The sequence below is a fragment of the Anticarsia gemmatalis genome, chromosome 25 (genome assembly GCF_050436995.1).
Source record: "Anticarsia gemmatalis isolate Benzon Research Colony breed Stoneville strain chromosome 25, ilAntGemm2 primary, whole genome shotgun sequence".
NCBI lineage: Eukaryota > Metazoa > Arthropoda > Insecta > Lepidoptera > Erebidae > Anticarsia > Anticarsia gemmatalis.
Window position 1 is genome coordinate 1,272,054 of NC_134769.1, and position 24,210 is coordinate 1,296,263.

At 34.6% G+C, this 24,210-nt stretch overlaps 1 protein-coding gene and 1 non-coding gene across 4 annotated transcripts in view; one reads left to right on the forward strand and one right to left on the reverse strand.

The window, feature by feature from the left end:
- sv (paired box protein shaven) overlaps positions 1-24,210 on the forward strand; it is a 109,352-nt gene that overhangs the window by 77,708 nt on the left and 7,434 nt on the right. For all 3 annotated transcript variants that reach the window (XM_076131138.1, XM_076131140.1, XM_076131139.1), the window contains exons 5-9: positions 6,987-7,184; positions 15,476-15,578; positions 16,258-16,435; positions 18,785-18,870; positions 20,314-20,464. In XM_076131138.1, the coding sequence (XP_075987253.1) occupies positions 6,987-7,184; positions 15,476-15,578; positions 16,258-16,435; positions 18,785-18,870; positions 20,314-20,464 (716 nt within the window). The remainder of the gene's footprint in view (positions 1-6,986; positions 7,185-15,475; positions 15,579-16,257; positions 16,436-18,784; positions 18,871-20,313; positions 20,465-24,210) is intronic.
- On the reverse strand, positions 7,647-7,719 carry TRNAK-CUU (transfer RNA lysine (anticodon CUU)). The gene has a single exon. It is a non-coding gene; the product is annotated as a tRNA-Lys (tRNA).

Sequence of the window (24,210 nt, forward strand, 5' to 3'; positions counted from 1 at the left end):
AATGGGTCATAATTTTCCCCGTTTTTGTAACGTTGTTTACTGGTACTCTGCTCCTATTGGTCGTAACGTGATAATATATAGCCTATAGGCTTCCTCGATAAATTGGCTATCTAACAATGAAATGTTTTTTCAAATCGGAACCGTAGTTCCTGAGATTACCGCGTTCAAACAAACAAACAAACAAACAAACTCTTTATAATTTTAGTATAGATTACCCTTAGCAACAACACGGTAGAACAGAAAAAACTAAAACTAACTTGGGCCTTTGAACCGATTTTCATTGCTAGTAAAACTTTTTTTAAATTATCCGACGATTATTATTATTTCGATTTCGTTTTCGTAATATTTGTTCAGTGCCACTTTTGTTCAGAACTTCCCCACATTCGCATTATGTCATTGACCTTTCCTGACAGAGGTACCTGAGGTTTAGTGTTCACACTACGGATGTTTCAGTACACTCCGTTAATAACCTACGGTATCCACAATCATCAAATATTGAAAAATATTTGATTAACAATGTCGTACCGTCGTCTTTTTAATGCTTACTTTTTCTTTGGTCTTCTACCTTTCATTATAAACCCATACTACTATTTATTTTGCTGCTAGCTTGTATCATCCGAAGTCTGGGGGAAAACCTCATAATCTTAATTTTCCCGGTTTTTATACGAAAAACAGTATCTCGTAAATGTTCTCTCTTGTAATGTTTGTCTAGTAATACAAATGAGTGCGTGTAACACAAACTAGCGAGCTGAGAGCTCATCATTTGCGGTTAACCGACGTTAAACAACGCTGCCTAGTTAAACGGCGGTTAAACCGCGGTTAGTATTAAATGTTACCTAATTGGGACTTCATAGAAATCAGCATTTATATATTTTACACCTTGTTTCTATAGGGGTAGGCAGATTCTGATGCAAGTTATTTTTTTTAAACTTTATCCAGTAACTACGAGCTACGCTTGCATTTTTAGCGTAAAAAAACAATTAAAAAATTATAACTTATGTTCGATCTCAAACCTTAAACTAAGTCCATTTCATGTAAATTGTGGGAACAGTTTCGATTTGAAAGCTTCCTAGATAGACATTGAATGATATAACATGAATACATGGATTCGAAGAATTTTCAAGAAAACATTCTGAACTGTAGGTACCTAGTTCCTCCAAACATCAAAAACTGTACTAGTACTTCAGTTTGCTACTTTGACACGCAAACCTACTCAATAAATTTCAGCAAAAATCTGCCCACGGTGTATTTCTTTTCTACTTATCATGCGGTTAGTTGTCATCCTAATGTGTAAGTTATTTAAGCAGCCTTTCAAATTGTTGTCAACTGAGATACGTGATAGCTTCCCTGGATTAACATAAAATCTAAATTTTCACACAGTCAGTTTAACCCCGAAATATCCCCCCACAGGGATAAAAAGCACAGAAACAACAATCCGTTTGTCCCCTCCACTGGCCACTGGTCTACAGATTTGACGATACCACTTGGATATGAACGAACAATAATATGAATTGAACGCGCCGGCCGCTGACCATTGTACGATTTAAATTGAAAACTGAATAGTGATGGGAAATTGTTACACGGGATTCTGTTTCCGGGATTTATTTATGAGACAATAATTTCTTGCCGCATTTAGTTACCATGTTCAATTAAATTAGGAGCTTATATAAATATGTATTACACCCATCCTACGATGAGACTGCGGAAATTTTAAACCCATTCTACATACTAAAGCACTGACTATTGCTCTCCTATTGATATAAAACATATTATTAACAATCAAATCAGTTCATAATATTATAACCAAATATTTAAACCGTTCTATAATATAGTTTTTTACATCTACACAAATAATTAAAATTAATTTTAAAGAGAATTATTTATTCTCATTTCCGTAAATTGTTGACAGTGTCTATTTTCATGCACGTAATTTTAGAGCATGTCTGTCCCCAAAAACTTAAAATGTCAACAGCAATATCACAACAACAAACAGCATATTTTCCAATCGATACCCCGGCGTGGTCCCGCCCTAATCCCGTGGGACGCTCAATCGGAGCTCGCTTTTCAATTTATCCCGGGGCCATTGCAACCCTATGCTTTGTTTTGTGTTCTCCATTCATTTTTGTGCTTAATGACAATCGTGTATTCTTGTGAAGAGTGGACACTTCCCGGGGGAACGGGATGTAGAGTTGCAAATAAGGTGTTGTTCGCTCTTTGGTAATGGGATTGATACTGTTTTAATGAGCCTCTTTTAAGTCTTTTCAAAGATGGTGGAAGAATGAATATGTGTTTTAATTAAACTTCTGATACTGGATTGTAATGAGATTTCAATCTATCATTATCTATTGCTACTTTTATACCTACTATCATTCAGTTTTTCGTATCAATGGCACTGAAAACAAGAATTGCAATTATATAGAACCATAGTTATAAATTTAACTGTTACGTATTTAAATACCTGCTGTACTTTTTATAAGGTATATTTCTTTTGTAACTAGTGTCAAATTAAGTGGTGGAATATTAGTAGATAATTATACCCCGGTCAATTTCCAAGCATTTTGTTAAATAACTCACTATAAAATTCTCCAGCTTCTTCCCTCTATATTTCACTCCAATTTCCTTATTAACACAATAAACATTACACATACGGTCAGTCACAGTACGTGTTGTGTGTACCACGGTCCAGAGCGCGCGGTAATCCGACATTTCGTGTCGTCAACCGGACTAGTCTGAAGTTTTTCATTATAACACTATTTATTAGTTCACGGCAAATAAAGTGCAATAAGAATCTATAGACATACTTACATAATAATACCGGGTTTACCCGTGAAACCCCCGGTTTCTGAGCTACATTTAGCGGTAGTTTATCTATTGAATAGCGTTAAAACTCATACAAAACGCTATTGAATAGATAAACTACCGCTAAGTATACTCAGTAACCGGGGGTAAATGTAGCATGTATAGTGTAGGCGGAGATGAAATACACTCACGTTTCGCTATTAACAATGTTAGTCCCATATATATGTAGGTGCGAGCCTGTGGCCATATCCTAATATAAATTAGAAACGACCAATAGTACATTGCGTGACTAAAGAATTGAATAAACCAATATTTTTGAGTTGTTTGTGGCTGATATTGATATACTGAATTAAATCTTTAGATATTATGCCTTCTCTGACTACATAATATTATGCTATAATTATAATGTCTCTATCCCTATGGGTAGAAGGCGGATTTTTTGTATGTAATATGTATGTACATAATTTTATGTGTAGCCTTAAAGTGTGATAGTAATAATTAAATAACATTCTCTGGTCTCTGCGTATCCCTAAGGAAAGAAGGCGCCATTTTATGTATGTATGTCATATTATGTCTAGTCTTAAAGGTCTCTCCAACTCCTGTCTTAAAGTCCTCAACTGACCTAAACGGTAATGTTTATAATTTCTATCAAATAAATCACACAGACGGACGGAAGTGCGATCGTCACGCTTTCTGCGCGCACCGGCCGGCGGGCGGAAAAACTCACTAATTACCAAACAGATACAGGACTGACTACTTTCATAACAACTACTCTACTGTTATAGTTTACAATACATTTTTTTTAAGTATTTTAAAAGAGGTTGCAGTGAATGTTCAAAGGACAGAGTCCCTCTTGAGAGGACGGTATTAATATTGGTGCCGGTTAACATTTAAAATCATTATTAGGTCGTCTTTTTTAGCTATTACATAAATCTTATTTATTTTTCTGAAATTATACCGAATAGTATAAACACCTGTCATAGCCAAAGGAGTTAGCAAAGGCGTACAAAATACACCTACCTATAATAGATCATTGGAGACCTTATACTCACCTTTTAAATATTATATTTGTTATACCCAAAGATAGGCAGGGATATTTCGCCATTCACTATGTTAGTCTCATGTAATAGATTCTACACACCAAAGTGATAGACACTTGAGTCTTTGTTTTAACAAGTCACCGGCTTGATTCGTTGGAAATAAAGAGTTAGCGACTTCAAGTTGTGAATATAAGTCGATCGATTTGCAATATGACGAGTAGACTCCATTAAATACACATATACTCCAACATTATCAAACTATTGTCTACTATTGAGAATAAACTAATATAACCTAAAAAAAAACCTATTTGCCCGACTAACCCCCTGGTTTCTGAGGTACATTTAGCGGTAGTTTATCTATTCAATAGCGTTTAAACTCATACAAAAAAAACGCTATTGAATAGATAAACTACCGCTAAATGTACGTCAGAAACCGGGTATAAGTAACAACCTTCGTCGTACACACTACCGTCCAGACCACATAGGTAGTAACACAGTACACAAATTCAATATTCCTCACACAAATTGTATCACGGAGATACTCAAGCAATTTGTATCACAATGTACAACATATTGGCGATCATGATAACGCTGGGGGGCTAATAGGCTTATCGGAGCCGGCTTACTGCGGCTTATTGCGGCTTTGAGTGGCTTGAAGCGGCTTAAGCCTGTTTGCGGTTGTACGGCGGTTATTGAATTTGATGATATGAGAGTGAAATATGTGAGGTTTGTAGTAAATGTATGATGATTTTGTTTGATGATGAATATTAGTTGGATTTCTTAATGAATAAATATCTTTTGGTCAATTATAATTTCATTTTATTGTAAAATGGTGGTTTCGGTCAAAGTGGTAAGTGAAGGCAGGTAAATTGATTTCATATTCGAATTTGTTAATGAAAGAGCATTTCTTTTTCACATAATACTTATCCTAAATAACTGTTTTCTTTAACGAATTACTACAAAAACAATTAGTAATGACTATTACTAATTGTTTTTTCTTTAATCTTCTCCTTCTTTAATCTCATACTTTAGGCTTTATCTAAATAGATAAATCATTTTAGAAAATACATATTATAATAATAATACAAGATAATACACTCTATATAAAAAAATCTTAACAGCGTACAGTCTATTCCCTTTTCACAGACGGTCACCCATCCAAATCTAAACCTCACCAACATTCCTTAACTTACACCATTGTAAATCTACCATCAAGTGCACAATCATCATGCTAACGTATATATTGTGTGAGAGGGTAGGCAGGGGTGTGGGGTGTCGTTACGATAATGTTACCGATCCCTATGGGACTAGCGCCCTTGTTTTTGATGATACTGTACAGTTCAATACACAAGTGTTGAAGTGTAAATATTATTGTATTCAAAAGTAAGACTTTCTGTTTTGTGTGTTTAAACGGAACCTATTTAGATAAAAATTTCGCAGAGTGATAGATTCTAAAGCAGTTTAAGCAAAGCCTTTTTATCTTCCTAGAAATTAAATAACTTAGCATATAATTGTATTTTCTGTCACAGTATCCATTTAAAACAAAATTTTATTGACCTGCATAAAGATTTTAACCGAAATGAATGTAAGTTATCAGAATAATATTATTTATAAATAAGTAAATATTTAAGTAGCACCTGTAACATACATTGTGCGCCCATGTTTGCAAAATAAAGCATTATCTTATCTTATTTTAGAAGGAAAATATTTTAAAAATCTATGAATTCACCTGAAAATTTGAAAACCTTGGAAAACTAAAACAATTACAATTAGGTACCACTGTTCTCCACAACTGTACTTCAAAGTACCACTCACTTAGGGTGCGATCACACTGGTAATTGACTTATCACGATACTTGTAAAGCTTCATGTGTACGCGCCCTAACGTAAATTGGTTGAGTGTGGTCCCAGATAATCCGGTTTGAATTATCTTATCTCAGTGAAAAATTTTGCTTATGAAATTTTTTTGGAGTGGGTTGTGATATAATTTTGAGTTAAGTATGGTTAGAATCAAAAATTCAAGGTCAGATATTGTTTTAGTGTATTGGTTATTGAATACAAAAGAGTTTATTTATGTCGATAATTTATTTTACTAAGGCTTCCGTATCACAGTTATTTGAATTTTTCATTCAGTACCTATTTTGATTATATCCTATAGCTAAACGAAATTCAAATATGAAATTAAGTAATTATTTCAACGATATTCTTACAGTGTAGGTTTAGTATTTGTATAAACTTTAAGAAAAAAGCCATAAGGAACATTTTACAATATCATCTGCTGATAATTTTTATGATATATTTCACAACTCTTATAGGGAATTCATAGAAAACATTTGCAGTAAAACTTATACCCTACTTTTTACCATTTCGATCAAGTCAGCAACCATAACTAAAAATTATTTTATTTCAATCTCAACATTTTTTATTTCATCCAGTCACATCATATGGCTAGTCCCAAATCAGCCATAAACAAGCACCATCACGCCCTCTAGGGACATGGCATTAGCAGAAGATAATTAAATTCCTACAATAAAATAACTACCCCTAACTATTCGATTAAAACGAAGGGTGCGAATGTCCTTTTTGATTGAATTGAGTTTTGATGAATTGCAATACATTTTGCGATATTTTTTTAAGTAAAAACCCTTTTGTATATTGTGTGTGGGGTCATTTAGACAAATGTTATGGTCGGTCGGTGGAAATTGTATCATAGTGTCGGATGTCCCATGTTATAGGACAACTCAATAGGGGTTAGTAGTGGGAGAAACCCAATTTTTCGTATTGTATCTTGTGTATATGATAAAATAGCCTACAAATGGTAAATAGATTCAAATCTTAAACAAATCAGCAATAAGTTTTCGAAACCATGTTGTGTGATATTTACTTAGATGATGAAGGCAAACGTCGTGACAGAAACGTACCTAGAGATTTTTGTTCTCAAATGAACACATGTCTCCACTCGATCAATATACGCAAAGTTCCACACAATAACCAATCCCTCAATCCTCACTCTACCATGGACAGCAGCGAGACAATAATGATGTACTTACTTTCTAGTACCCAACAATAATCTACCTAATTTATTCTTTCAATATATACTCGTTGCACTACAATAAAATGTATGTCTAAATCTTAATTTCTTCCCCAGGTATTACGAGACGGGCAGCTTCAAAGCCGGCGTGATCGGCGGCTCCAAGCCGAAGGTAGCCACCCCCCCGGTGGTGGACGCCATCGCCGCGTACAAGCGAGAGAACCCCACGATGTTCGCGTGGGAGATCAGAGACAGACTCCTCAGTGAGGGGATCTGCAGCCAGGATAATGTGCCTTCTGTGTCCAGTATTAATAGGTAAGCTTTTAAACTATATGAGATTTCAGGTTTCATGTTTTGTTCAGTGTTAATGACTACGCTCTGGTAAACATTCATCACGTCTTGAATCTGATCTCTGATTATGGCTTCTTTTATTCTTTATTCGTCGAAGGGGAAGATGATCTGTTCAGTTATAGTAATGAGAACTTTATTGTCATGGTGTTATTGTATAGTTTTGTCAATATAGTTTCTGGAAATTGAGAGGAAAAGAGTTTGTTGTCTCAAAAAACATGTTGTTAACTTTACAAAAATTTAACATACTTTATTTTCGCCCTTTATACACAAAGGTGCAGCCAAAATATCATAATATAGATGTAATACCGTAAATTATTTGAAGTACGTATGCTTAGCTAGTTTAAATTAATATTGTACTTGTTATATGTATATGTATGAGAAAGACAGCAGCTCAAAAAAAACTGATATTCCCTACAAAAAGAGATGCGCCCAACGTGGGGCTCGAACCCACGACCCTGAGATTAAGAGTCTCATGCTCTACCGACTGAGCTAGCCGGGCTGGTGACAAGTTTGCCAAAATAGCTTATCAAAATCACAATATTTGTTTTGCACGATTTTATTCTCGTAAAGATAAAAATATTTTGATAAGAGGTCAAGGTCATGATTTTAAATAATAATATGTTCGTTTTTTATTATTTTTGGTATAGTCTTTTTATCTGAAATTGTATGAGTAAGTTAATTTGTTGAGATAAAAATAGTTCTTGGGGTCAAGGTTATATCCGCAATATATCGCAAATCTCTATTTATGGGTATTAATGCTTCTAGTGTTTTTTTACATATATTTTATTAAAAAGAAATCCTCCATTTTAGTTACTAATTTATGTTAATACAAAAGACTAGAATACCTTTGTTACATTCACATCGCTTAAACTATTGAACCAATTTTGATATATTTGCATAAATTGATAGCTTTACCATAAATATGGCTCCTTGTTTTACAAAGAAAATAGATAATAATATTACAATTTTGGAAAATTTCTTTCAAAATAGAATAAACTTTTCTTAACATATTTTCACCCCCAAAACCCAAAGTTTTCATGGCCCGTCAAGGGGTTGTATACTCACAACCGGAAACGACTAGAATAGGGGTGCAAAGATGGCTCTACCGGAAGTAGAGACACGTGCTCCGAGCGCACCGGAAGTCCTGAGCTCACATCCATTGAATTATTATTCACATATAAACTCTATATATTTATCCTCCTGCCTACATCTGTACTACAAACAGGACATAAGACCGGATAAATTTCAAAAAAATATTTTGCCGCTTTTTAATCTGGTAGTCCCAAAAGATTTAGATGGTGACATCTATCGAATATCTAGGTTACTAAATATAGGTAAATGTCAATTGCCGTGTGGTTCCCTTTTTGCGTAATGGTGACGGAAGATGGACGTGTGTCGGTGCGTGCACGCAGCGGTACGTTAATCGATTTGAATCGTATTGAAATGTTGGTTCTTATTGGATTTTATGCGATAATTAATTAATTAAGACTATAAAATGATGATGTGCACTGGTAGTTTGATATAATTTTATAAAATATTCAATACACCATGATTTTTTGTTTTATGTCCTTTGCAGAGGACAAATGTAGACAATAAAAGTTTTAGTACTTAGACTTCTGATGTACTTTATAAAGTACATAAGTACATATTTCAACATATTTGTGGCTATATCCGACAATGCCATAGCTTTTTGACCATGCCGTGGTAAATGCATGGCTGCATTATCGCATTGTTCAGGTTGAAAAGGGTGCACATAAGAGAAATGTCATGCAGCTGAGCAAATATAAGTTAGTTTTAGCTTATTTCGGATAATAAAGGAAGAGATGATGACGATGAGTACCAGGAAATGGAGTCTAAACACAAGAGGGAGAGAGAAAACCGTACAAAAGCTGCTGCATATTTTTTTCATGGAGCAAAACGGTCGCGATGTAGAAAGAGTGGATGTCATAAAAAAAAAACACTTTATTTTGCAAAAAAATGTGCGGATATTTTTGTTTAACGCCAAACAAGAATAGTTTTTTCGATTTCCACCAAAACATAGAGTAGTATATAGGTAAAGGTATTAATTAAACTTGATTGATCCCTTAATTATGTTCGTAATTAACGACTAATAAGTTATTAAGAATTGTTGAACATGAGAAAAGTTTAATTCTGATAGTTTTGTTTGAAAGAAGTTTTCCTTTTGTTTTATTTTTAACTTTGTGAGACGGACATACAATTCTGACTATTAAAAACCTGTTTAATTTGTGTTATATTCCTATCCAAAACCCATTGTTTACCTTAAAACTAGTCTATGTCCTACATAAATCACATAGTAATATAGTCACTTTGTCCTACATAAAGGACATAGGGAAAAACCGATTTTCCCCATGAAGGATTTTTTTAACTATTTTTCCTGTATATCATATCCTATTGTCAACGTTATACTAAAATTTCAACAGCATACTCCAAAAAAAGGTACCCTGGTAGGCAGGAGGTTAAAGTAAGAGTTGAAATATGATTGCTTATTGGTTTTTATATCCGGTACAAGAGATTTCCATTAAAGGATCTAATAGAATTATCAGACTATCATAAATGGAAGAGATGTAGAGCAATTTTGGAAATTATTCAAACATACGTACTTACGTACATACATACATAAATACATACATACATGCATACATACATATTATTATGTACATACGATCATGCATACATACAGACATACAAACATAATATCACGAATATACCCGAAGGTGTAGACATACATATTGTTGTTAAATTATTCCTTTTCCTTTTCAAAAGTAATTGATTATGAAAGTAAATTCATAAATTAAAGGTTTTATTAATTTACAAATAAGGATATGATGATAGTTTATAGTTAAAGCAGTACTAGTTTTATAGTATTTTACGTAAAGATTATTAATCAAATTTTATAACTATTGCTAATTTTAAGTTTTAATTAATAATTAGTGAAATGTGGAATTTAAACGATGTATACATGCATGATAGATACAATAAAAGCTTTTTGCCACAGAGATACGCACACTAAAGAGCGTCACTTGGTACGATTCTTTGAAACTTCCCTTGCTTCATTCACATTGTATAGAATAACTAGCTGACCCGCGCAACTTCGCCTGCGTCACATAAGAGAGAATGGGCCGTAATTTTCCCCGTTTTATTAACATTTCTTACTGTTACTCTGCTCCTATTGGTTGTAGCGTGATGATATATAACCTATAGCCCTCCTCAATAAATGGGCTATCTAACATTGAAAGAATTTTTCAAATCAGACCAGTAGTTCCTGAGATTAGCGCGTTCAAACAAACAAACAAACTCTTCAGCTTTATAATATTAGTATAGATTTTACAATCAAAACATTTTTCCTGAAAATTTGCAACCTTTCACCGCTAATAATGCTCGCACTTCACCAAATCATAGATAACATCACCCCAAATTAATAAACGGTAGCAAACAGCTGATATCGTGACAACCAACATGCTAATAACACGACAAAGATAAAGACTCCCACTTTCCGGGGAGATTTATCTTATCTGGCAACACGCAATTAGCCGCGGATTTAAGCTGGCAACACTCGAGGTGGAGTGTTTGAGCGGATACATTTTCAATATCAATGGGTTTATTTTATATTTGGAATTTGATAAGAGTTTGATATTAAAATGAAATTATGGTACATGATTAAATGTTGATAAAAGCTTGCGCTGTAACTGCACTTAGACTCTATTAAATGACTTGAATCATCTTTCCAAAGTAATTAAATAATATCTTAGTTGATAGCTAGTCTGTCTCTCATAAACGTAAGCAGTTTCATTTCAATATTTAATTTTTTTTCATATCTTTAAGTTCACTTTTTGTATCCTTTCGTATCTTTTATTATTCTTAACCTACTTATATACAGTAGAAAAGCTAAAATACTAAATAAAACATCAAACGCGCGAAAAATTGTAATAATATTTTAACATTTAACAACACAACCGAATACACTTGAACCAGTAAAACTAACTTCTCAAAGCTATCATATATTTTCTTCAACACCCAAATTCAACCCTAAAAGAGTAAAACAACCCCTTGCGAGAGTGTATCAAAATGCACTCGTTTTAAGTGCTACTGGGGTGCAATGATGTCCATTATTGAACAATGAACCAGTATTATTGGGTATCAATTCAGAGAGGGGTGAATTAAATCGTATTACGCTGAATGGGATCGGTGAATTTTTGTTTTAATGCTCTTGTGAGTGTTTGAGTAAGTTGATAGAAGTTATGTGTGTAGATTATTGTGAGAGGAAGTGAAAATTACTGATAGAAATAGCTACAAGTAGGCTCAATTAATGAGTTTAAAATATGTCTTTTTAATTTATAATTTAAGTAACTTGTAGCTAGGGTTATAGACTTATTTAAATACTATGTATATGCATACGTAATATCATACTTGTAGTAAGCAGAGATGTATAAAATTCGCCTACTTTTCACCATTAACAATGTCAGTCCCATGTAACAGCGCGATCTCATTGACATTTACTAGGCACGTTACTATATTCTAGGTTATATTGAGAAATATTCTAAAATTAATTAAGAATTCATAAACTACTTACATATAATAGTATACATAAAATCGCGCTCTTTTTCCTTAGGTAGGCATCCACTAAAGAAAACTAATTTTCCTTGATTATACTAATAAAGATATTTCACAACCTCTAAACTCCCAATAATCTACGCAAATCAAATTAAAATACCAAAATTGGCAGTGAGAAACAAAACAGGAGTCAATTTTAAACTCATCCCCTTGCCATACGAGGGTGATTTACCCTCGACACGTGACCGACACGTGACCGACACGACATAGGCACGTGGTCAGACAGTGACGGAACTTAGCTGCAATTGTGATAGGTTGAGTGGAAGTGAGGGTATTGGGAAAACTATTTAAGAGCAATTTGGGGTGTGTGAGAATGTGTGAAGGTTATCTTACTTTTGATCCTGTTTTTGAAGAAGTCTGTTTATATCCAAAGGTGTAGACAGAAGTGTATGAAGTAGATTCAGCTACTACATTTCGCTATTGACAATGTTAGTCTCATGTCCTACTCAAAGTCATTGATGCCCGACCCGGAAATGGAACCTGAGACCTACTAAGTGGATAAACTTTTTTATTATTTCATACTTTTGATGGGACACTAGGAAGGTTGTTCGGAAAATAAAATTGTGACAGAAGTAAAAAATAGATCAATTTAAACGGGTTAATTAGAAATCAATTTGTATAAAAAATCATACTAATATACAACGTATGTTTTGAATTAAGTTCCATTTAAAAAAAATCATACAAGCTTGTCATGCTCTTTACTTTACAAGTCAATTGTCACCAGTAACCTATAATCAGTAATACTCCGTTTCTTGCCTTTTTCTACTTCTATCCATAATTCATTAATAAACTCATCTAACAATCAGCATTGATAAAAAACTCAGCTAAAACTCTAAACCATAAAATGCCCTTTGCAATAAAAAAACACAAAAAAGCTTACTTGGCAGCACCAAGACATTTTAATCGAGGGACCGGCGGGTAATTGAAGTCATAACTCTGGCAACCCCTGTTTGACATTTAGATTTTTTTGCCGCGCAAAATGAATAAGTAGCTAACATAGAATCATTTCGGTTGAAGAGGGGGTGTCAGCGAGAGAATCAAGAGTATTATTTTGGGATTATCTTGAGTGTGAAATTAGATGTTTGATTGTATTTTGTTTAGCATTTGCTTGCTTAAACTAATTTGAATAACTAGTAAGGCGTTTATTGCAAGTTGGACCGTTTTACCGGTCAAAGAGGCATTTTGTTAACGAGCGGTGCGATAATTTGAGCTAAGCATGCCCCAGCTCTGGAGGGCACGTAAAAATTTGGTCCCGGTTATTGTGTTTATACATTTTCAGGGAAATGAGACTAATTTCTAGTTATACACAGTTATTTATTAATCTTCTAGCATGTGTAATAATCCGCCCACGTGAGCAATACATACATAATGTGACCGCATAGTAAAATTTCTCCTTCTTTGGTTTTCAAACTTTCTTTAAACAAAATTCACCTACATCGATTCAGTCGTTTAGCAACGAAGAAGAGACAGACAGAGTTACTTTCATAACAATAACAGAGGTTCTGCTCTTCCTGTATGCTACAGATAACTTGATTTAAATTAAGCTTTACAAAATCAGTGGGAACCAAACAACAAGCCATGACTTCCACCTTGCTTCCTTCCATTGTCCAGAGTACAGAACCTCAATCATTCACCATCCACTCATAAACCTGGAAGCATAAAAACCTAAATCTCCCGGAAATTCATTCAGTTAATACCCCAAAATCATCATTATGCAAAACGTATTACAGGAAAAGGACAAATAAATCAAAAAATATTCGCAAAAACCGCATTATGAAAAGAGGGTAATAAAATATTAAAGGGTAAAAACATGACCGAGGCTGGTAACCCTTGCTAACGGAAACGGATATCATAACCTTGCTTTGCGGTCACAATTGCCAACATTTTTGCATTTTTTCGCGTATATTCCGTGTTTATTTCGTTAAAAAATACGTGTTTTTTTATTGTTTGCCTTCCGATCTTTTGTTATTGTTAGGCTTAAAATATTTGGTGATTATTACACATACTGCATATAGTCATAATGACTAACAATATAATGACGTCATCACGGCAGTAGACATATTTGTACAATTAATTTTTACTCACCAGCCAAATTAATAGAACCGATCATTCTTATTTAGGACTCTGTAATTATTATTTACCTACATGTTTTAACAATTCCATTACACACAACCAGATATTAAACACTTTTCTTACTATACTGTAACGTCTAGAACAAAGTCCTCCACAGATCTCTTTTCCAAAAAATGCCTTAGAACCAAAATCAAAAGCCACTACATCAACTAAAACAAATCACCTATCACCACCACCATCAATCAAAACCCAAAAATCCCATTTTCCCTAAACCCCACTTGATGACTCTATTACGAAAAACCTAATAACACCTCTTTGGTACTAAACAATTTTTGCATATGTCAACCCCGGCGAGGCTGGCAATAATTCACCCGCGCGCGCCATCTATCATGGCGGGAATTAACTGTCAGCCGAGAGACAAAATGGCGGCTGTGATCTTTCATTTTGTAACGTGATTTTGTAAATACGTTGTTGAAAATTTGCTATATTTTAGTATTTTGTTGTTAGTTTTTTGTTTACTTTAGGCTTACTGAAAAGTTTGTTAAGTACATATATTTCATAACAAGTGAAGCACAGGGCCTAGCCAAGCTCCTAAAAAACTTATTCTTTTTTAATTCAATCGTTAATTAGTTTTCGCTTGAATGCTCACTTATCATATTATACAGCCCGTTTGAACACGCATGTCTCTTTTCAAAATGCTTATAACTTTAGATTTATAAATATTCTAAACGATTATTCATAGTTAATGTCACAGTTAATTTGGTTAAAGTTTATTATTACCAACATCATGCGGATACTTGACTCTCAGATACTGAAATATACCTAATCCACATGGCTTCCTTTACCAAAGATTATCACATCAAAAATATTTACGACCAAAACTACTTATTATAATTCCCATATATAATTAGAGCTTCGACATGAATAATCCATTATGCGACCCTAAAAATCGCAACGACTAAAAAGTCGCACCGGGTTCCCGCAAACCGCTATAGCTGCGGCACGCGTCGCTACATCCTTTTGCAATATACGTGGCGGTCGCAGCGATTAGTCTCGCTTCCGACACGCTTTGTCGCAAAAAAGTGCCCTTTGGCAAATTGTAACGTTATAAAATGTAATTTATTGAAATTATTATGGATACGTCAAGGGTGATTGCCGTGACGGGTTTGTTAATTGAGATTTTTTGGGAAAAAATCTAAAATTGATGTATGATTAAGTATGAATCGTAATCTGAAAAGAAGAATATTTAGGACTGAAGTTACGTGGTCCGCATGCCGTTACCATTGCATCCAGGGGTTATGGATTGGATTCCCACATATTCGAAATATTTGGTTCTCGGGGAGTTTTTAAAGCCGTTAATGCTAAGGCTAAATTCTCACTGGTCGTATCGATATGTTATCACCAGGGTATGCGAGTGATGGAATAAAGAGTGTACATGTGAGCACACTTAAAACTAGATCTTGCACGGTCGGCTAGTTTCATAAAACCATGTCGCTTTTAACAATTTCGACTAGATGAAAATAAATATTTATGTTGTCTGTTTGTCCCAGGATCGTCCGCAACAAGGCGGCAGAGAAGGCGAAACAGGCGCACAATCAACAACAACAACAACAGGAACAAGAGATCAGCTCAGCGCAAGGAAGTGTCGTTTCTGTAAGTATATTTGTACCATAGCCCTAAGACAACTGGTTGATATATCTTGGCTTCTCATTAAAAGAATAATAGGTTACAAATAATGTAGTAAATGTAGCATACAATCAAGGGGTCCAGTGTTTGTGAACTATCTATTGTAGTCTATACTAATTTATACTAATATTATAATTTATACTAATATTATAAAGCTGAAGAGGTTGTTTGTTTGTTTGTTTGAACGCGCTAAACTCGGGAACAACTGGTCCTATTTGAAAAATTCTTTCAGTGTTAGATAGTCCATTTATCGAGGAAGGTTATAGGCTATATATCATTAAGTACGTTACGACCAATAGGAGCAGAGTAGCAATAAAAAATGTTACAAAAACGGGGAAAATGTTGACCCATTCTCTCTTATGTGCCGCAAGCGAATTTGCGCGGGTCAGCTAGTACGAAAGTAAACTTGAATTAAGGTGTTAGGGTTTGTAATTTTCCTCACAACGCTAAAAATATTAATGAAACAAATAATCGATCTCAGACTCTCTTCGAAAGCATTGTCATATTATTTTTTCCTTTTAGTTACATCTTAACTTTATAGACTTAAATTAAAATATGGACGATTTATTAAACTACTACGGTCACAATATCGCGCGTACATTCAAATCTTTAGTGTCTCCAATTTCACCATTATCTTTTTCCTCAGGTAATAACGCATGCAGGCAACGCACCAGGCACGACGGCAGTCCTCTCCCCCACGACAGACCAGCACGTCACCAACACTGGTAGTTACAGCATCAACGGCATCCTCGGCATCGAGCAGGTGGAAGGTCTGCATAATGGAAACGCGACGGGGCTGAAGAGGAAGAGACATGAGGACCAAGGTATGGCTTCTTTTGACAGGTTTTTGGACACCAGAAATACAGCTAGTGACGTTTAATAGTACCTTTAATAGTAATATTATAATGCAACGGGTATAAACGCGATTGAAAATTTAAGGTTAGAATACCTTATTTGTTCACCCGACGTTTCGATCGAATTACATCGACCGTGGTCGCACTTTTAATTTATCACTGTTGTATTATCGTGTCATCTTTGAATCGAGAGCTTGATATACACAATATTACCTAATTAAAAATAGTATCTGCAATTTACGCAATGGGGTGATCAGTTTTACTTTGCAACTCCATATTTTTTTGTTAATAAGTACTCGATAGTCGACTAATTGTTGTGGATAAACACCATTTAGTTGATGATGTCTATGTTTTACCGATATGTGGATACCATTTACATGAGGAAATCTACAGTGGTCTTAAAATACCAAGTGCATCGTCCATGTGGATTTTCTGCGACATTTGAATACAAATCAGTAATTCTTGTTTTAGGATAAAACAATGATATATGGACACTATGGACGGCGTTTAGTCGAGATTTTTCAATTATACCGTTACATTATAACTTTTTCGCAAGAAAACTAAAAATCACATAACAACAAATATAATTGTCCAAACTCAAACAAATTAAGAACATTTAAACGTTTATAAATTATGATGAGTGCTCCTCGGGGAGTGCAGAGTTAAATTTAATAGAAGTTATAATAATAAGGTCACCATTTGTGCAGTAAACGTAATAGCTCAGTAAATCTTGGCGGTCTCGCTCCGTGCACACCACTACGGCTGAAAGGATGCTAGTGATGTGCCTTTGTGCTGTATTTGTCGAGGTTTTTTATCGATACTTTTGTAAAAAGGGTTGATAATTTCATTTGTTTTGAAGAGATTTTGTATGAAATCTTGCGTTTTGATATTTAATACTTTTGAATCTTTAATCTTTGTCTATCTAAGGAACTAGTTTATTTTGATTAAGAGAGTAAGCAATGCATTTTTGAAATAATACTGTGGTCACTCCTGCTGAATATTTAGTTTGTGATATTTATTTGCTTTTGTATGCCTTCCAGTTTTGCTAGAATATACTAGAAATTTTATTTTGCTATTTTTCAAAGACAAAGAACTTTAAGATTTATAAACTTAATGAGTGAAGTGTAGGTTTTTATCTATTTTGCTAAAATGTTTACGTAATAATTGTGTTACATCTTGTACAGTTATTAAACAATATAAAAGTACTGCTGTAACTAATTACATAAAATGCATAATACTAATTAGATTCTAATCGCAGTTGGTTATCAAATAATGCTAGACTTTTACATTATGTAATATTAGAAGTTACAACAATTGTAAATCTTAAAAAGAAAGTAAACATATTTGACCAAAAGTATGTTTAATTTATTTAACTTAGAAAACAGAGATTAAATGACTATAAAATACGTTTGAAATTAAAATGTATATTTGAATCACATTTTCTTTATCTAAGCCACTTCTTTGATAATATCCATAGATCCTTAAAGATATTACTGACATACATAAGCATTACCAAAGAATATATTAAACTCACACACTGCCATCTTTAAATTGATCATTCAGTTCTTTTCATGCAACAAACTATCGATAAAATCCCATCGACTCTACCCCATCTCTATCCAACTTTAGGGGGCATAAAACGAGCCGCATCGGGGGAGGCCGCGAGTATTTCACTGCCTATATTCAGCTAACATCACTTACAACTTTTCCTTGCTCTATGTAGAGCTACCCTATGTACTCTACAACGCCCTAGCGGCTTCTATGATAAAGGGTTTCTTAGGAAGATTAATTTAAAAGACTGTCTAACTTTACCTCTTATTACATTGAGTTTTAATGGACTCTATCTTATGAACGATTGGAAAACGTGTTTTAAGGTTTCGTAGATTCGCGATTTGTGTTTTGACAAGGATGTTTGGGGATGAAAATTGTAGAGTCATTATGTAATTGTAGTTTACGGTCATACTTAGACATTTAGTTCCATTTTAGTTTAACAATCTATGTTGAACGAGGTTAGTAACCTGTGCATACTAGAACTATAGATAAAGAATATTACTATGATATAAAATAGTTCTATGTTTTAGAACTATGAATGATGATTATCAAATAATTAAAGCTAACCCTACCTTTTCTTATTTCCGCGAATCTTTAATATTCGGATCTCCTCAAACAAAGAAAGGGCCTAATTTTAAAGGTCACCACGTTGCCCAAAACCGAATTGAAATCATCATATTGTTTTGTACATTATTGCCTTCCAATACAAACAATATTTTTACTTTATTGTAGTAAAAACAGAGTAAGTAATAAATATGTTTGTTTCAGACGAGAACCGGGACTTCAACAGTCACTCAGAGGACGATGTGAAGAGACAGAGAAGTCATTACAATGGCGATCAAATATACTCCAACGTAAGTTACTTACTATTCTTAATATATTTATGGCTTATCCGCCCATGAAAATCATAATATAATTATGTAGGTATCGATGGTTAATATATCTAATATAGTCATAGTTCTTAGTTTGTCCAGCTGTTTCCGATTATTCAAATTACTTCACGAATTGCCGTTCAATTTCCTTTATCAATTTCTTTCACCTTTTGCATTGTATAGTCGGTAATAAATTGAACAAGATTTTCACGATTTCATAACCAGCGTAATAATGAGTTACGCATTTTTTGCCAGAATTTTCTAGATTTCTTCATTTTCCATTCTTTATTCCAGATTCCTTTGAGTTTTGAATAAACATCAAAGCAATTATCAAAAATGTTAAGGTTATACCTACTTGTAAATCTGTAAATCATTTTAATTATACCTCTCATATTTTTCTCCAATTAAATCTCAATTTAAAACATTCAATACATAAATCACAATCAACACACACTAAAAAATAACCCACAATAAAACTAAAAAGCTCACACTCGATTTAAAACAACTTTTATCCACGCGATGTGATCGGAAGCGTCGCCATTAGTGCTCGACCGACGCCATTCGTCACTACACAAGATGGCTGCCACAGAATTTACGCGCCAATTCGCGCCGACGGCAAACGATCATTGTTAATTTGCTTGTTAATTTTCGTTTGGGTTTATCTGGTTACGAAGATAGTGATAGTTTGTTTAATTGTTTTGTGAGGAAACAAAGAAATAACTTGAAATAGAGATATTAATTTTGCAAAGAAGTCTTTTAAAGTGTAGCCGCGAATTGTGGTTATTAATCTGGGCAATGGTCTTCACACCAAATGAGGAAAGTGTTAGGCCTTAAGTTTGTCACTTTAGCTTAGGGGATATTAGGGATACCTATAATCTTTTGAGTTCAGCAGTTTGAGCTGTTAGTTAAGTTTAATACTGTTGCTTTACATAATTATTATCCCTTTTTATAATAATATATAATATTTTATAATAATATTAATATATAATAATAAATAATTTTTCCCGTTTGCTTGTAGTTTTAGTTTTACAAATTGCATGTGCCATGCTCACAAACGTCAGTCGTGAAATGAAAACCAAACTCATGATCGCGTATATTACGTATCTATACTAATATTATAAAGTCGAAGAGTTTGTTTGTTTGTTTGAACGCGCTAATCCCAGGAACTACTGGTCAGATTTGAAAAATTATTTTAGTGTTAGATAGCCCGTTTATTGAGGAAGGCTATAGGCTATATATCATTACGCTACGACCAATAGGAGCAGTGTACCAGTGAAAATGTTACAAAAACGTGGAAAATTATGACCCATTCTCTCTTATGTGACGCAAGCGAAGTTGCGAGGGTCAGCTAGTACTTCATATTGAAAGAAATCAATCACCGTTGTCTTTTAGTCCTGTATACCAAACAGTTCCTTTCTCTTTCAGCTGTGGTCCTCATCAAAATGGAGTCTAAAGGACGAGTACAAGTTGTTATCGGAGCTGGGCGGCGCTGCTGGCGGCGCGACCGGCTACTACGGGGAGCTGTTCGACGCGCCCTACGAGCACGCCGCTCATCCACATTATACACCACATTCTGGTAAGTTCAACATAACTTTAATAATTAAGCTACTGTTAGAAGTAACACCAGTTAAGAAAACCAGGAGTATTTGTGTGTTTTGTGAACACGTTAGTCTTACCGAAATCCCATGAGGATTTAATCTATCAATAAGTCAGTTTTCAAACTGTAAAATAATTTATAAACATCAAAACCCCTGCTCGATGGTGATGTACGAAGCTAAAGGTAATATTTCTCCAATGATAGGTATTAATCTATATTAAGTAGATACTAAAGAAGCTTATATAATAGCCAACGGCTTTAAATGCTACTTTAAAAATAATTCCTGCGGTAAATATAGCACTGTTCTAGGTTGTCAGATTCTTAATCTCTGAATCGCTAATAAAATGGTTAATTTTATTGTGTCTAGGAAGTCTCAATCTATCGGTAAATAAATAGCTAAACGGTAGGGAAACTTGCCTCGTGTGTGTTCGTGTAATAAACGTATAATGATGTCCACAGAGCTTGCTTCCACTGGACATAATAACAGCAGAAGGATGGGTGACCGCAGTAAGTTTATGCCCAATCCTTGTTATCATGTTTTGTTTGGTTTATTTTTCAAAATTATCGAAAACATTCTACAAAATTTTTAAAACATCCATTAAATCGGCAACTCGCCTTCCCTGGATTCAATCATCTAAATACCTTTAAGTAGCAATTACGCATTTGTGATATTGCTAGCTACAAAATTTAATTAATATTTTTATTACATAACAATGTATGTATGAACAACTAGGTGCGACAGAAACTATTATTTGTTTTTAACGACACGGTATTATCGATATTCAAAATGACTGGAATCTAGTTTTTAAACCCTCGCGACTAATGCACGTCATATTATTCACGTTTCGATTGAATTGCATCGACCGTGGTCATAGGCAGACTCGTCGAGTAAACAAATAACTGCCTTTAATTTTCTAAAGCACTTAAGACCCGTTACATTACGATATAAAGTTTGTCACCGAAAATGTCTCAAAAGACACTAAGAATGGTCTCCTGTATTTTCAAAACTCAATAAACAATCTCCTCTACGTACATTGTAAAGTGCAAACGAAACTCCCTATTAAACTGTAGCCCAAAAACAAAAAAGTAATGTGTCAATCAACTGACTCGACCAACAAACCATTCAAATCATCAATAAACAAAACAAAACTCCATGAATGAACGTTGAACGATGAATGAATGAAAGTTCCCATCGTGTCGTAACCGCAGCCCATCATTATCTCGTGGTGTTGGCTCCGATATCGAACCTGCTATCACATGGGAATTGAGAGTAAAATTGTTCAATTTGTACTTTAAATATGATACTGTGGTCTAGGTTATATGACTCAATTGTTAAGTATTGTAAGGTTGCAAAGTCCCGGGTTCAATTACCAAGTTGTTAGGACTCTTTACCAGTAACTTGGATTGATTACCTATTTACCTGACTTTCAAAAGACGCTCATATCCCTCGATAAACAAAAAATAGACAACAAGACCCGACACAACTATTTCTGAATCGCACAACTAATTGTTTCTAACAGAAATCGAACCCACGATCGCCCGACGGAATGGCAGCGGTGTGGCGACAATCGTAGTAAAAGGTATCATCTTAAAATCTCATAGAAACTCCCACAATGGTACTGACCACATCCTCCGATGTGAATGGACCGCGCGCGTCCGTCCCAGTAACTCGAGTCACTGGCGACACTTGATCCTAGACTAGCTAGTCGGGGAGCTCGCCTTGTTATTGCGGCTTTTATTGTGATCTTTATGTTTGGAGCGAGGTCAAGGACCTGTGGGATGGGCACTTTCATTTAGATTTCAAATTAGTAAGAAAACACTGGTGTACTTGGTTAAAATTTAAATTTTTTTAGATCAATATTTGTTTCGTTATGGGGAAAAATTTGCTCGCTTATGAAGCGGATGTCATGTTGCAATTTGAATACGGGCCCAGTCTTAGAACGTCATAAAAAGGTCCATCTAATCATTTAGGTCAAATATTGACACTTATGATAGTCGATACAATTACTGAAGCTACCACTAGCTCGGAAAGTGGGTAGAGCCTTATGAGAAGAGCTAGCAAGAAACTCAAGGCCACTCTTTTTAATCGCCAAAAGATTTACAATGTGGTTGATACAATAATTGTCACAATTCCTCTAAACATAGAACCTGGCAATCAATTAGACAAATTAGGATTTATCAGAAAACAGGTTCTAGCTGCGCACAGCTCAAAAATTCCTTCAACAACCGGAAACTACACTGAACAGTTATAAACAATCAAACTGACAAAATAACGGACACGCCCAGCAATCCCGCGACACAACCGCCATAGCATTACCCTATCATTACCCCATCATTACCCCATCATTCGTCACGCCCTGTAAATTACCTGCGGTATCATCCTTGCTAACTGTATGCTGACATTCATTTTTGTGGGCTATGGCCGGGTTAAGCTTGGAGACATTCTTTAAGATCGTGGTTCAAATTGCTGTGGAGATGACACTATCTGATGCTCTTGTACGTTCAAACGAATTTCTTCGTAACGCTAGGTGTATGAATAAAGGAAAGAAACCTACACATACACATTAGTACACACACAGTTTATATCACACTAGATGACCCGCGCAACTTCGCTTGCGTCACATAAGAGACAATGGGTCAAAATATTCCCCGTTTTTGTAACATTTTTTATTGCTACTCCGCTCCTATTGGTCGTAGCGTGATGATATATAGCCTATAACCTTCCTCGATAAATGGACTATCTAACACTGAAAGAATTTTTCAAATCGGACCTGTAGTTTCTGAGATTAGCGCGTTCAAACAAACAAACAAACTCTTCAGCTTTATAATATTATTTATATCACATATGTTATTCCCGAAGGCAAAACCAGAAGTGTAAGAAATACCGGGTGTATTTTACACTTCTGCCGTTTCGCCATTACCATTATTGGTTTTATGTAATAGAGGGCGAGTCTATTGCCATATACCGGACACGTAACCAAACTCCGGGCCACTATCGAGAATAATCTAAAATAAATTTGAAAAGACCAATGTACTTTGCCCAACCTAGGAACCGTACCTGTGATTTCGTGATTAGCAATCATACACAACCGACGGCGCCGCATTGCCACTCAAAAATCGGGAAATTAACAACAAAAACCAAAAAAGGCTTAAAATCTTTTACACAACCATAACAAAAGTACCCATGTATAAATCGTAACCGGCCGGTCGTCGCGTAAATCACTGACGGTCAGCTTTTTTCAGGATTCAGTTGAAAACTATTCGTGTTCAGTCTTTTTGTCCGGTTTGAAATACTGCCAGTTTTGTTGAAGCCCTCGCCTTTTTTTTGTTTAGCCAGATTGCTAGCAAATGGGACTTCGATCTAGTATGAATGGTGAATTGAAATATAAACGTGTTGGTAGGAATTTTTTGAGTTTATGTTTGTAGTTTTAAGAGAGTATTCTAAATTGAGAGTATTCGTCATCATCATAATTCGCCTACATATACGTATTTTATCAGGTGATTTAATTGGTGTTAAGACACTGAAGGACAAAATGAAACCAATACTAGGTCTAACGATTTTACATTGCTTTTACTTTTCTATTTCATTACTTACAACTTTGATGTGCCTGTGCGTAAAAAAGTATTATTTTATTTGGTTTTCTGTATTGTAATCAAACCATCAATAAACAGGACTGTTAAAAAAATGATTTATTTTTATAAGTGTTTTTTGTTTATAGCGTTAT